Source organism: Anastrepha obliqua, chromosome 1 (assembly GCF_027943255.1).
Source record: "Anastrepha obliqua isolate idAnaObli1 chromosome 1, idAnaObli1_1.0, whole genome shotgun sequence".
Lineage (NCBI taxonomy): Eukaryota > Metazoa > Arthropoda > Insecta > Diptera > Tephritidae > Anastrepha > Anastrepha obliqua.
The window spans coordinates 90,170,722-90,185,266 of NC_072892.1; the positions used below are offsets into that span (position 1 = coordinate 90,170,722).

Here is a 14,545-nt window from a genome sequence, read left to right on the forward strand (position 1 = left end):
AAAATAACGGAATTTATGGCAACACTAAGCAGATTATCGGTTTAGTATTTTTTAATTCCAAAAGCCCAGCCCGACTTTTGACACGAAAAACTACAAACAAACAAACAAAATTTTCCGGTCCAGACCGAATTTAACCTTTCTTTTTGGCATTGCGCTTACTTTATTCGTGACGAGCAACAGATGATCAACATTTTTTTTTAGAACGCAATGCTGTGCAATTATTGAAGTTCCAACAAACCGATGGTACTACACCAAAAATATTATATTAAAAGAGAAATCGGCCTTTGGCTCCTATTTTTAATATCATACGCATTTTTCAATAATAACAAATTAATTGGTTTCCACACCAAATAGTTTTTTTTTTATTTATCAGATATTTTTCTTCAATGCATTGTATACATATGTATTGTTATATTTGATTTCATTTAAAACTCACTTAACTCCTTCATAATGGAATTTTGTACATTAATTATTTTTAGTTTATTGTAAATGTTATTTGAAGTCTAGACGTACACATTATCCAAAATGTGCTGATATTATGGTATTAAAGGGATATACTGTAACTTTGTGCCAGTTGCTTACTGGGGGTGCGCTAACTTAACACTAGACATATGACGATATTATTACGGCTACGAATGAATGCAAATACGCGTTTTGTTTAAAGTAAAGTTAATAAATAAATCATTTTTCCCAAATGTGTTCAATATCACAAATTACATGTGTAAAGCACATAACCCGCGAGAAATAATTGAAATTTGCCTTCGCAAAAATACATACAGCAAACTGATTAATTTGTTTTAATTTAATCTCGAAAATATTGGCATCATTTTAGACACTTTGTTACAATTCGCTTTTGATATTGGGATGATGTGCTTTTATTTGCAAAGTACTCTAAATATTTTTTTGTTTGAAAAGAAATGCAAATTCTTTAAATATTTGAACTTAAATTGGTTTGGTTCTTCATTTTAATTATTAGCTATGCTTTATAGAGAAGTTTCTGTTAAAAACCAGAAGCTTAAAAATCAAATTCACTCCAAAATATTATTGAAGTGAGTTTGTTTTGTTTAATTTTAGTTATCTTTTAAGTAAAATCGTAATATTATTTATATTTAAATGAAAAAATAATATGTAGTAATAATAGCCTATGAATTAGTATAATTTAATTTAATCAAAACGCGTATGCTGTCTGCCTCCTCCACTACTACTGTTGGCAGCATTACGATTGCCATAACCATTTTCGCCGCTGTTGGTATTGCTGTAGCCGTTACTGCGACCACCGCCATAACCGCCGCCGCTGTTACCGCCATAACCACCACCGTAACCACGTCCACCATTGCCACCGCCGCCTATCGCACCCTTTCTGAAGGTGCCATTGAAGCGAGAGTTGCCGCCGCCACCACCGTAGCGGGAACGGCCACCATCGAAACCTCGGTTACTGCGCGCCATACCCTCTAGTGCAGGATTGATTTCCTGTGAAAGAGCAAATGAAATTAATTTTTTTTAGCAAATCAAATATTTTAAGCATTACCTAAGAATATAAAAGTTCTAATAGATTTCTAGGGGACAGAATAGAAAAAATATATAAATAGATATTTACCTGATTAGCCTCTCGTAAAACATCAACCAGCGCTCTCGACTGTTTGGCATTGTTTTTGGTAAAGAATGCATATGAAGTGCCCTTTGTATTGGAACGTCCAGTGCGTCCTATTCTGTGAATGTAGTCCTCCGACGATTGTGGGTAATCGAAATTAATCACATATTTGATGCCATCAACGTCTGTAGCATTTGAAGTTAAAATATTTTTAAGAGGGAAAGGGGAAAATAAAAAATTAGTATAATAATATATTTACAGCATTAATTAGGGTAAGTGGCTAATAAGGTATCGTTGGTAATATAATTAAATGGACTTTCGACTTTTGCAACGTAGAGCACTGTTTTTTTAGTACATTTTTAATTCACTTGTAAAAATTTAAAGTCTGTTCAGAACACTTTTGGTATGCTGGCTTTGATTTTTTTTTTTTTCATTTTTCTTTGGTTTTTTTTTTTTCATACTACTTTTGAGCATTAAAGTAAATTTAAACAAAAAGAGTTAAAGTGGACTTAGTTAAATATGTACTTTACCTTCAAATAGTCGATTTATATCCACGCTCTTCTCTCGTCACGTTCAGCGAAACGAGGAAAAGAGCATGTCGAAAAACTTTAAATATATGTAGGGTATTTTTCCCTCTAATCTGTCTCTCCCTCACTCAATCAGCATTGACTTGACAGAAGATGGACGAACGATGCAGCTCGATTCCGCACGACTTTTGAATTAATGCGTCTCGATCGGAGTTCAGCGCACATCCAACTAATTTTATGGTTCGAGTTTGTGCGCCGCCCGCCGACGTCGTGCATCCATCTACCAATGTTCAGGTAAACCACTACCGCAGGCAAGTTGATAAAGCATGTTTTCATCTTTTCAGTTCAACGGCCAGTAAATGCCCGCCGCTTTTCTCCAAATAACTGTGTTTATTTTTACATTTCAAGCTTTTGATATGCATATCCTCCAAATTATAGTATTAATTAAATAATCGATGTTGCAACTGTGTCCTTTGTAGGCGGCTTTGCGATGCATATGTGGCACTTTTTCTAAGAGAACGTTTTGCCTTGCACGAACTTTTCGCATTTTATGGAATGTGAATGTGTTGCACCAGTATCCGCAGACGACGACGCTTATTTCTGGACGTGCAGCAAATGGTGAACTGGTGTTCTGTGATGTCCATGGTAGAGTTAGAACAACAGCAACAGCTTCTCAACATTTGTTTAGTGTCCAAAAGAAGGTCGCCACCAACACGTTCGATGCAACCGTTTACGTCTATCGAATGAGTAAGGCAAAACATTTTTACACCGTGCCACGTTACACCAACCAACCTAGCTTCAAATCCGCGGATACGCGATGAACAGGATCACAGCGTTTGCAAACAAATAAAAATTAATTTCACTTATAATATTGTTATCAATTCCAACACTACGACAACTATTAAAATATTGCAATAACCGTAGTGACCCTGTTCCTTGCAAATCAATTATCTTTTTTACGATGACGTTACGATCCAGCCAAAGAACACATGCGCTGTTGCGATTCTAGGACGGACATGCATTTAGTTTTATGGAGTTTCTCTAAGTGCCTGCGTGTGATTTAAACGCTGTTCCCTTATGGAGTACATGCCAGAGAGATACACATAAAATAACTAACTTAATCTCTCCTTTATGTGCTCCACAGTAAGTCATTTGAGTAACGCTGTCTGTACGGTTAGAAATCCTATTTCTTTTTTTATAGTTTTCTCTCTTTGGAATCGATATTGTTTAGTTTTACAAATACTATCACTTGAATAAAAGATAGCAGAGGCCACATTTGCTGCATGATGATAGGGATATTGTGTACCGCAGAACTCTATGTGCACATTGCGAATTTGGGAAGAAGTAGAATTTACTTTTGTATTTGGAAGAACAAATATTTTACACGACGCGACATATATCTCGCGTATTGTAAATGAATGTTGCCGCTTTTTGTTTTCTTGTTGCTTATCAATTGAGTATCAGCTAGAGTACGCTGGAACGCTTTTTCGTAAAGGTTGCACGTATCAGGCAAGATTATCTATCGGCTGTTGATTAATATATCTTCTCCTCCAATGTGCAGTGACGTTATGAGCAAACGTATGGCAGCAGATGGTTCCACATCCGTTTTACCTTGGAATGTTTAGACAAAGTACTGCCACCACACTCGGTTTTTTTTGGAAAAGATCCTTTCAAAGAACTTTTCACCGGCTTCTTTTTATGATAAAATTTCAGAGTTCACTTATAAACGCAATTGTATCGAATTGCGTAGTTTCAGAAGTTGTTCATACTATCCCCACCATACTACAATAATCGGCCTCTGTAAACGAAAAGAATCAGGAGAATAGTTTTGGGGGGAAAAGAAGGAAAAATTCCAAGTTGATTAATATGTCTTTTAACAGATATGATGACTTATTTGTCGCTAAAGCTAAAGTGAATTTTTGGCAATTGATTCGAGCAGTTTTAAGGTCTAACATATAGAGTATTTTGATGTGCCTACGGGCTTAAAGGTGCCATGGCGTAGTTGCTTACAATCGTCAAATGCTGGGAGTATGTGATTGCAAAATGATTGCAGATCTGGTGAATATTATCAATCCTTATGTTATGAAGTCAGCTAACACACTTTGCATTCACCATACCTCAGTTCATTTGAAAATATAATCAAACCAGTACAATAATATATGTGAATGATAATGGTGTAATGTTCTCAACAACGAGTGTAGAGAGTGAAACTTACCCAAACCGCGTGCAGCCACGTCGGTTGCTACCAAAATGTTTGACTTGCCCGAACGGAATTCGCGCAAAACGTAGTCACGTTCTGACTGTGACTTGTCACCGTGAATGGCGCCACAACGTACACCAAAACTGCGAATGAAACGCACCAGATTGTCAACACGGCGTTTAGTCTCCACAAATATGATGATCTTGCCGGGGTTTTCGCTGGTATCGTAAATTTCGGAAAGCAATGATTTCAGCCTATGGAAAAAATTTAAAGTTATTCAAAATATATTTACGTATAATATAAATTTAATCAAAAATTCTAGGTAACGAAAAAATCAAATAACTCAAATTATTGAAATTAATTGTCCAATTTCTTTGATTTTTTAAATTAAATCACTTACTTGTCTTCCTTGTCATGTTCTTCGCAAACATCGATCACTTGACGGATGTTATGGTTCGCCGACAACTCCAAAGAGCCAATATTGATTTGTATGTAGTTGCCGAGGAAATCTTCTGCCAATTGCTTAACCTCTTTCGGCCAAGTGGCGGACCACATGAGAGTTTGGCGATCAGGGCGAATCTGTGACAATATTTTGCGGATCTGTGGCTCGAAACCCATGTCTAACATACGGTCAGCTTCATCTAATACTAGATATGTACAACGCTTCAAGTTTGTAGCATTCATTGAGAGAAAATCAATTAGACGACCGGGTGTGGCAATGACGATCTCGCATCCACGCTGCAAGTCGCGCATTTGGCCTCCTTTTGGAGCACCACCGAATACACAAGTATTTCGAACATAAGAAGATGACCCGAATTCTGTCGCAACTTGTTGAATCTGTTGAGCCAATTCGCGTGTAGGTGCCAATACTAATGCAATTGGTCCATCACCACGCTCCAATGGTTTTTGGTTGTTAATGTGCACAATTGCTGGTAAGATATAACCGAGTGTTTTTCCTGATCCAGTCTGAGCAATACCAACAAAATTAGAACCGCTCATAGCGATTGGCCAACCTTGAGCTTGGATAGCTGTAGGTGCCTTGTATCCTTGTCGACGTATCTCCTTCATAACATAATCCGGAAAATACGCTTCACTGAAGTCCTGAATTGGGTTTGGTGCATTTCCACGAATGGTAATCTCATGCTCATCACGGAAGCGCTGTACTTCATAGGGCGAACGATTGGCTACAATTGGGTGTTCTTGGTAGAAATTCTTCTTGAAGGGTGCCAGATTTGAGAAATCGACAGAGCCAAGTGTGATGTCCTGTGTGCCACCGCGGCTATTGCCACCACCGTACCCACCAGCTCCGCCGCCGAAGCCACTGCCGCCACCAAAATTACCGCCACGGCCGCCACCACGGTTCTTGTCAATACGTCCATTGCGTACGCCATGGAAGTCACCACCACCAACACCACCACCGCCGCCGCCATGACGCATGCCACCAGCACTGCCGCCATGTCTGGCCTGACGGTCATCACCGCCACGTCCACCACGAGTACCAAAATTCCTATCGTGAGGTGCCCTAAAAATTACAAAAAAATAAATTCAATAAATAAAAAACAAAATTCAATAAATAAAAGCAAAATTTCAATAAACAAAAAAAAAGTTGCAATAAAAAAATTTCGATAAATAAAAAAAAATTCAAAGAATAAAAAAGAATTTCAATAAATAAAACAAAAAATTTTAATAATTAAAAAAAAAAATTCAATAAATAAAAAAAAAATCAATAAATAAAAAAAAATCAATAAATAAAAAAAAATCAATAAATAAAAAAAAATCAATAAATAAAAAAAAATCAATAAATAAAAAAAAATCAATAAATAAAAAAAAATCAATAAATAAAGAAAAAAATGCATGTATACCAATATTTGGAATCATTAACCTCTTATGAGAAAATTTTATATTTCTTTGACGCATTTTCATCAAATTATCGTTAATGTAAATACTAATTCGACGCAACAAATAATTTTCAGTTTTAATCTATTTAAATTTTGAATGAATAAAAACAATTCAAGGATTCCGTTGCCATCAATAAAAGAAAAACCAAAAAACAGTGAACTTTCTTTTTCCGATTGTCAAGCTAGATAATAACTGTAATCGCTAATATTATTTAATTCAACTCAATACACAACAATTTACTAAAATAAACTCAGAAAGGCCACTTCTTTTTATAGGAAATAATTGGACCGCCTTGTATCGTGACTAGTAATTTCGTGCCGAATATTACATATCGTGCAAGACGCCCCGTTTTTGGTAAATTGGCACTAAAAGCACAATCAAATAACAATCTTAAATACAACATTCATAATCAATACAAATTGTAATTTGATTGTATATTATTAATAATAGAACAACCAAAATCTTAAAAAAAATTTACTTTGGTGCCAATCGCCAAACAACTAAAGTACAACTGTTCTCTAAAAACCAACACACGCAAGAAAGTTGCTTGGTTTAGTTTACACAGAAAACAATAAATATTAACCCGTGCCATTTTGCTGAAAACGAGCACGCAAATAAAGAAAAACCAGTTTGGTAAAAAAAAAGAGGAAAAAAAATTCAAGGTGAATGAAATAAAAACGGAAAATGATGAAAAGCACGAATAGAACGAATAAAAAAAAATGTCGCTACTGCTGTGTAGCTCTAAGAAATGTATAAAGTTACGAAAGTTGAAAGGAATTGCGCAGTCGTAAATAAGACCGATTTTCAGAATTTTTAAGGAGCAATGCCCACCATATGCACTTACTTAAAACTCTTAATCCATCTTAATAATATTTGTTATATGTAAATATGTGAATTTTTTTATTTAAATTACATTTTCAAAAAACTTAAATGTAAATTCTATGATACATACAATTAGTGTCAAAATAATAAAATGTACACCACATATTGACAAGTTTTGGCAATCTATTTATTTTTTAATATTTTTTTCGAAAATTTTCGTGTATGCAGTTTTGTAATCCATTGAATTTTGTAAGTGCAATTTTGAATTTTGAAGGGTGATTTTCAAGTGGCTCAAAAATTACGTTGATTTCCTAAATTTTTTCTGCTGACGTTGTTGGGTGTTTTTCTCGATATAACGAATGTTCGAATTTTTTTCTATAATTTAATTTTTTGGTGTACACTTCATTTTGACGCCGACTGTGTATTTAAATTGCTAACGCCAATAAATAAATTCGAAGTAACTTTAATTAAAAAAAAAAAAAAATATTTACAACAAAAATAATATTCTACGGAAAATGACCTTGCAGCTTATTTGGTGTACGGCAAAATATTAACTTTAACACCTGAACAATTTAGTAGGTACATAGAACCAAGATTGTCAGCGAAAGAACTGCACTAGAAATATGAAGTCCAGATTGCACTTTGATAAGTCATGTCAAAAAGGACGGAATGACGTTATTTCCGCTGATCAAAACAAATTCAATCATATTAGTTCCGATGGCGACATTTATCTGGCGTCAATTTATTTCGCAGCTGCAGTCGAAGAACCTGCGAGGAACTGTAAAACAGGGTCGAAGTCCTATAGTTTGGGATTGTATATCATCAGCATCACATAGCAACCGGCAGGACTTATACTGAAAACAGTGAACACCGCACGCAGTCCCTTACCGTGCACAAAAACTCACCCCCGAGAACAACTGCGTTCTTTTAATTACATATTTACACAATATATCGGTTTGTGTGTGAATGTGTTTGGTTGTATCTACACAATGTTGCCATTGATATTTTTGCTTACACACTTTTTCACACATCCGCGTTTTCAGTTACAATGTTTCATTGTTTAATAAACCAAAGCCAAAAACCAACAATGCAAATAGTTCACTTATCTATAATTAACATTATTCAACAGTATTTTTAAGCTATTTTAACAAAATTTATAATTTTTCTAAGCGTATTTTGTAAATGATTTCGAAATGTACTGCTTGGCAACAGTGTGGTGAGAGAGCAATCAGCTGAGTCGGTATTACGGTTTTTTTTTTTAAATCGTGAAATAAAATCTACGGTACTACGATACGGAAGGAAGGAACTTTTCATTTACATGGAGTTCTCATTAGTTTGATCGGAACAGCTGAGTCGGGATTGCGTTTACGGTGTTCACTGTTTTCAGCATTAGAAGGGCGTTACAAGATTCGAGTGAATAACACTCGAAAAAAACCCTAAAGTCGTTCAAATCTTCATAATTTTTTTATTAATTTGACAACTCTACTTTAATGAAATAAGGTGTAAGAAAAAATTAGCGCACGAAATATGAGCTGAGGCACTGTATTGATATGGATATAGGCATTTCCACATTCTAGAAGTGAGAACCCCCAGCCGTAGAAAACATAGATAATATATTATATATTAACATATTATTTTATAAAAAAAAAGGAAGTCAGGCGTTTATTGATCTATGTATATCTATACATTTAATAACATAAATATCGCACTGTAACACATGAACAGATAATTGTTAATTTTACTACTATCTGGCAACACGTTTGTTCGCCATGATTATCTTCACACAAAAACGACATTCAAGATTTGGTCAGCTCTTTAACTTTAACTAATTGATTAATAAAATATTTGTTTAAACCACTGGTTGGAGAGTTCAGATATGAGCTACCCTTTCAACGAAAATTTTTTAAAGTGCGACTTCTCACTATTTTACATGTTTTCGTTTAACTTGATCGATAATGTGTACCACACATTAGTTGAATATTTTCAATTTTATTTCTATTGGGTTATATATAGATTCATGCATTAATTTTTTAACTAACCTGCGTGATATATTCATGTTAATTTTTCCAGCCCGCTAAAACACTATTCACTCTCAATGGCGACTTAAACCAATATTACTTATTCTAAAAGTGAGCACGCAAAACTTCCACTAAATAGTAATTACCCATTCACTTCATCTAAATTTTTTCTCTATACTTAAATATGTAGCTATACAAATGTGTATACACACAGTATAGATACAGAAACGAGTAGGTGAAAATCAAAATGGAGGTCAATCCAACAACAACACACACAATACATCATCTGACACGATTTGACTACATGATTCATACTGTTCCCATCCCAAAATTTTAGAAAGTAATGAGATGTTAAAATCAAATTTTACTTACATTTCGTCTGGATCTATATATATTGATGTTTTTGTAAATGAGTCCTGATCTCTTTTTGTTGCCGTAAATTTTTGCTTTTCCACAGGCGTCGCTTCTGCTTCCAACAAATTTTCGCTTGTTTTGTGAAAATACCTATAGAAGCTATCAGAGCTACTTGTTATTCCACCGAGATTACTAGATTTCTTAAACTCTGCTTGAGCGATAGTTTCTCTGCCTGTAAATAGTTGATACTTGGAAAAAGCAAAATTCACCGGTCCTCTGTTGGTTGAAGAAAAAAGAAAATGGCGTCGTGATATAGTACTCGTGGCTGGGTTAATAACGGCCGATGGAAAAATCAATAAATTTTTTACACACGCCACTGCAGCCACATGTGACGGCGCTCGGTTTTCACACGAGATTTTCGCTAAACTTTGAACCAATATTTTAAGCATTTTTACTTGTATAGTAACAGTTAGCACTTTTAATAAATTTTTCACTATCACATTTATTGGTTACAAAGCAGCAAAACTCGTGCAAATGAACCGATTATAAAATGCGTTCTTACCTAACCTCGTCCAAAAGTGGAATGACGCATAAGAAGATTACAATGGAAAATTTTACTTGTGCGCTATGCAGAGTTGCACTAACACACGGTTGCACCAGGCAACAAGAATACGCTATTGTTAATGAAAACTACTTTTGAAACGAAGAAGAACTAGGTATAGGTTGCTTTTATTAAATATTAATCGAATCTGTTTCAATTACTCCATGAATTTTATTATTAGTTATTTGAGTGTCTTTAATCTACTAAATCAGGCTGCTATATGCGCACGCTACAAAGTGAAAATTGAGTTATTAAATTCGATTATATATCATATATCTTACTTGCTAATTAAAAGTAAGATTTTTTAAAAATAGAGATAGAGAATAAGACCCATAGATTTTCGTGCTAGCAGGAGGTTTCTGTAATCTTACAGCTTTCTTATTTTTTGAAAACACAAAATTTCTTGCAAAATTTTTAAAATCTGTGAGGTAAACGTAATTTTACATGCACGTGTTTCTGGAAAACCTAAAGGGCTGTAGGTTTTATATTCCCCAATGACGCTGAATTGACCGTGACGTCTGTATATAAAATAAACAAACAAAAATAAGATAACGAATTAATGACAGTGAGTGGACAGCCGTATATAAAAAATTGTTCACACATACACACATGTGCACGCCAAGGATTGTTTATTCCCTTTACTGACATCATTCAACTCTCAAATTCGCTAAAAATACAGTAGCGGTTTGCGAGAGAAATCTCTTTCTGTACTACATTCTACAACGGTTGCAGCAACGTGTTGCCTTTGTTTAAGAAACACGTTGCGACCGTTGCTTCAATCTCAGTATTGTGTATAACTGTGGTGCGGGAAAGGTACGAGCGGAAGATACGTAAAATTAAATTTTTTAAATGATCGACGAAATACGTAAAATTACTTCTCTTATTATAATTGACGAACTTTTGTACGAAAATGAGGAAGAAGAGATGCAACAAAAGAAGAGAAAGAAAATTTGGTCCAAAAATTGGCTTTTAAAAAAATCGAATTTTCGAACGAGAGGCTGCTGAAAGAACTGAAGGAATATGAGCCAGCGGACTATAAAAAGTACATGAGGATGGACGAAGCCCTGTTTAGAAAATTGTTGGACTTCGTAAAGGCCAAAATAACGAAACAAGATACCATAATGAGAGAGGCAATATCAGCAGAAATTAGACTGGCAATAACTTTGCGGTATCTTGCAACAGGAAACTCTTTTGCGGACTTGAAATTTTTATCAATTTTATTGTATTCATTTTTAATTGTTCGTATGCTTTTTTTCTAAAATTTTTATTTTTATATTTTTCACTACTTATATCCCACAGCTCTCTCAAATTTTTATATTCGTTAATAAAATTAACATAATTTTCAATTGCCATTTTTTTCTTTTTCACTTTATTTTACTCCGCGCGAACCTTCTTCTTTGCTTGTGTTCAACGAACTGAACGAGTAAAAGCAGTAAACAATGATACACACGAAGCAACGGTTGCAGCAACCTATCCCAAAAATCAAATTTATTTGATATTTCAGGCAACGGTTGCAGCAACACGAAAATCATTTGGCAACACAGCTACACACGAGGCAACGGTTGCTTCAACATGACCGAGTTGCTGCAACGGTTGTCTGGTGTGTATTTAGCTTAACAATCATGAGCTCACGAAAAAGCAAATTTCTACAATGCAGCTATTGTGAATGGCGGATTACATTGCTGACAATTAGGTGGCGCGCATGCGCATATACACAATTGCCCTCAAACTGTTGTTCATTTTGTTTAAGCCGTAATTAGGTTTTTTTTTTTCGTAAGATATGCATGTGGCCTCGCTAGTATTATATAATAATAACCATGATTTTCTCACGCTCATATGTATTTGTGCTGAAAAAGCCGTTCATTGGCAACTGCCTATAGTCGACGAAAAAGTTGATTTTATCCGCAACCAATTTGTGAGCGCATATAAAATTGCTTCATACACATTTCAAGCGCAGACGCATAGGTGCATAAAAAACCCCACATTTATACCTTCTATAGATTATGTTAAACAAGTTTCGCCAAAAACAGAAATGTTAAGTGGAGGCCGAATTTCTTTCTACCACTGTCTGACATCAACTGTCATTTCGAAGTTTGACAACTCAATTTTCATTTATCGCGAATACAGGGACCAGAGTTGAAAAGGAAATGTTAAGACAGTAATTAACCCACATGAGAAAACAGCACAAAGTCAAAACCGAAATGTTAGGTATCTTTAGTAGAAGGTGTAGATGTGGAGCTAGAATCGTTAACGAGGCCACTCACTAGGGATGTTCGTGATAAAAATACATGGATGTGTTTTTTTGACTCGATGCATCAATTTGTATTCGATTTTTAAAATTATTATTTCACAACAAAATATATTATAAGGAAAATTGTAAAAATATTAAAATAATTACTAAAGCAAAATTTATTATGTTTCTAACGGACTTTTTAATCAGACCAAAAACTATATCGTAAAATCATAGAAATCATCAAAATTTAAGTCATCAAATTTCTCCCTTAATTTTTAGGTTTTTAGAAAAATTCTTGATTAAGTGTTTCCTATCAATCTCATTCAAACAGATTAAAAGCACGTTCACATATGCATTAATTACCAACAAACCCACAAAATTAATCTACCCATTCACATATGGCAGATTACCTGCAAAATTGACAATCAGCTGTCAATACTGTTATGAAAGTTTTTCTTCGTAGAAATTATTTTGGTGGCATATTTTGGTTGTTGTAGCAGCATAAACAATATGGAATAATGTGGTGCTTTTGGTTTGTTTAATTATAATTAACAATAGCTAATTTAGCAGGAGAAGGATTAGCTAATTTAATTTCGCAATTGGCTGCTAATAATAAACAGTTGGAGGAAATCCGTAAACGACGTTTACTGAGGTCTCAAAAAATTGTGGCAGCAATGCGCAGGGGAAATTCTATATTACATTTTATAAGTAATAGGTGGGCAAAGCGTTTATGGAAATACGCTTTTTTATGTTATATGAATGCAAATTAATAATACCTAACACAATTTTATTAGAATTATATCTACAAACCTGTTTTCTTTGCCGGCATATGTACATTTTATTTAGTTTTTACTTTGACGTTTTTCTTTACACACGTAAAAACATTGATCTATTACACAGAAAACACAGGGTTGTATGTTAAACAGTATGGTTTTATTTAGTATTATTTTATAATCTCAGATTTTGGGAGAGAAATTTTGTATGGGAAATCTCGCTTTTTAATTACGGACTGGGATTAAGCACGAAAAAGTAGATCATCTACTTATATGTGAACGTATTATAAGTTTTACAAATGAAGACATGTCCAACAGTAGTTCAGACTTTTTTATGATCATACCCACCGCACGCTAGTTCGCAATTTTCTTTCGGGCGGCCAAATATTGTAACCCATCATACTTGTAGAGAATACGTTGTCTATTCCATTCTTGGCAGGCGGCCAATTTTGTTGAAAGCGTTTTGTTGAAAGACCATTTACACATCATGTTATGCTACGGATGCAGTTTCTTGGGAGTACTTATTAATCATTCATGTCAATACTTTATTAATCATGCTGGTTGAAGTAGTCAAACTTATTTTACAGGCATATATAGAAGGGTAACAGAGCTGAAAAAAATCAACGTGTTACTGCAAAGCTTTTTGAAGTGAAAACTTCTTTAGAATCGTTGGGAGTGATTTGAGACTCGATGAAACGAAAAAGCGACACTAAAAAGAGACATACATATAGATCTTATAGTATATAGCCTGCGAGAGAATGAGATAGAACACAGTTATACAGCGTTCCCTATACTCCGTCTCCTCTTTGTGCGGTGCTTCGTAGCCTCCCCACTCTTGGCTACGAAGCGTTATATAATATGTTGATATACGCATATGTGTGTGGCTGCGTACTGCTGAGCCACGCTGGTATAGTGAGTATTGTAGTATGTATACTACTCTGCCTATTACTTGCTTTGGTGTTTAGTTCAAGCGTCACACGTATGTATGCGCGCCTGCGTATTACGGAGCCACGGTGAGCGAGAAGGCATTATGCATACCTAACTACCTAATACTTGCTTAGAGCGAGCGTCCTACGAATGTTTGTGTGTATGTTAGCACGTCTGTGTAATATACGCGTTACGACGCTCATAATAGCAACCGCGTGTGCAGTATTGCGTCCGTATTTGTATATTCGCAAATACATATTTTCATTTTTAAATATTTACCGCAATTATGCCGAAAAATAATGCAGAAAAGTGTCGTGAATATCGACAGAAAAAAAAAAAAACAAAAAGAAAATAAAACTAAAAAAACCGCAAAGACTTTAACAGAACGTGTACGTGAATTTCGTGCACGCCGAAAAACATTACGAAATGCGCAACCTAGTGTTTCTATTGTGCATAACAATGCATCCACTGTGCAAAATAGTGAAAACGATCATCGTAAGCCACTCGTATCATTTGTTGAAATTGAAAACAATGAAAACATTCTCTCTCAGTTTGTTTTAAGGAAGGTTTCACTTCTATCGCGTCTAACCGTTAGACTGG

General features: G+C 34.8%; 1 protein-coding gene across 2 annotated transcripts; it reads right to left on the reverse strand.

The window, feature by feature from the left end:
* Positions 1-334: 334 nt before the first annotated feature.
* LOC129250566 (ATP-dependent RNA helicase p62) lies at positions 335-9,942 on the reverse strand. 2 transcript variants are annotated; one of them, XM_054890186.1, is made up of 5 exons: positions 9,430-9,939; positions 4,719-5,840; positions 4,334-4,572; positions 1,598-1,776; positions 335-1,470 (listed from the first exon to the last, which is right to left on the reverse strand). In XM_054890186.1, exons 1-5 carry the CDS (start codon positions 9,858-9,860, stop codon positions 1,165-1,167), a joined length of 2,277 nt encoding a protein of 758 aa, XP_054746161.1. In that variant the 5' UTR covers positions 9,861-9,939; the 3' UTR covers positions 335-1,164. The 2 variants fall into 2 exon arrangements, 1 of the variants encoding a protein (XP_054746161.1); XR_008582808.1 differs by lacking the exon at positions 335-1,470 and adding an exon at positions 2,122-3,916 and having other exon boundaries at positions 1,663-1,776; positions 9,430-9,942.
* Positions 9,943-14,545: the final 4,603 nt, after the last annotated feature.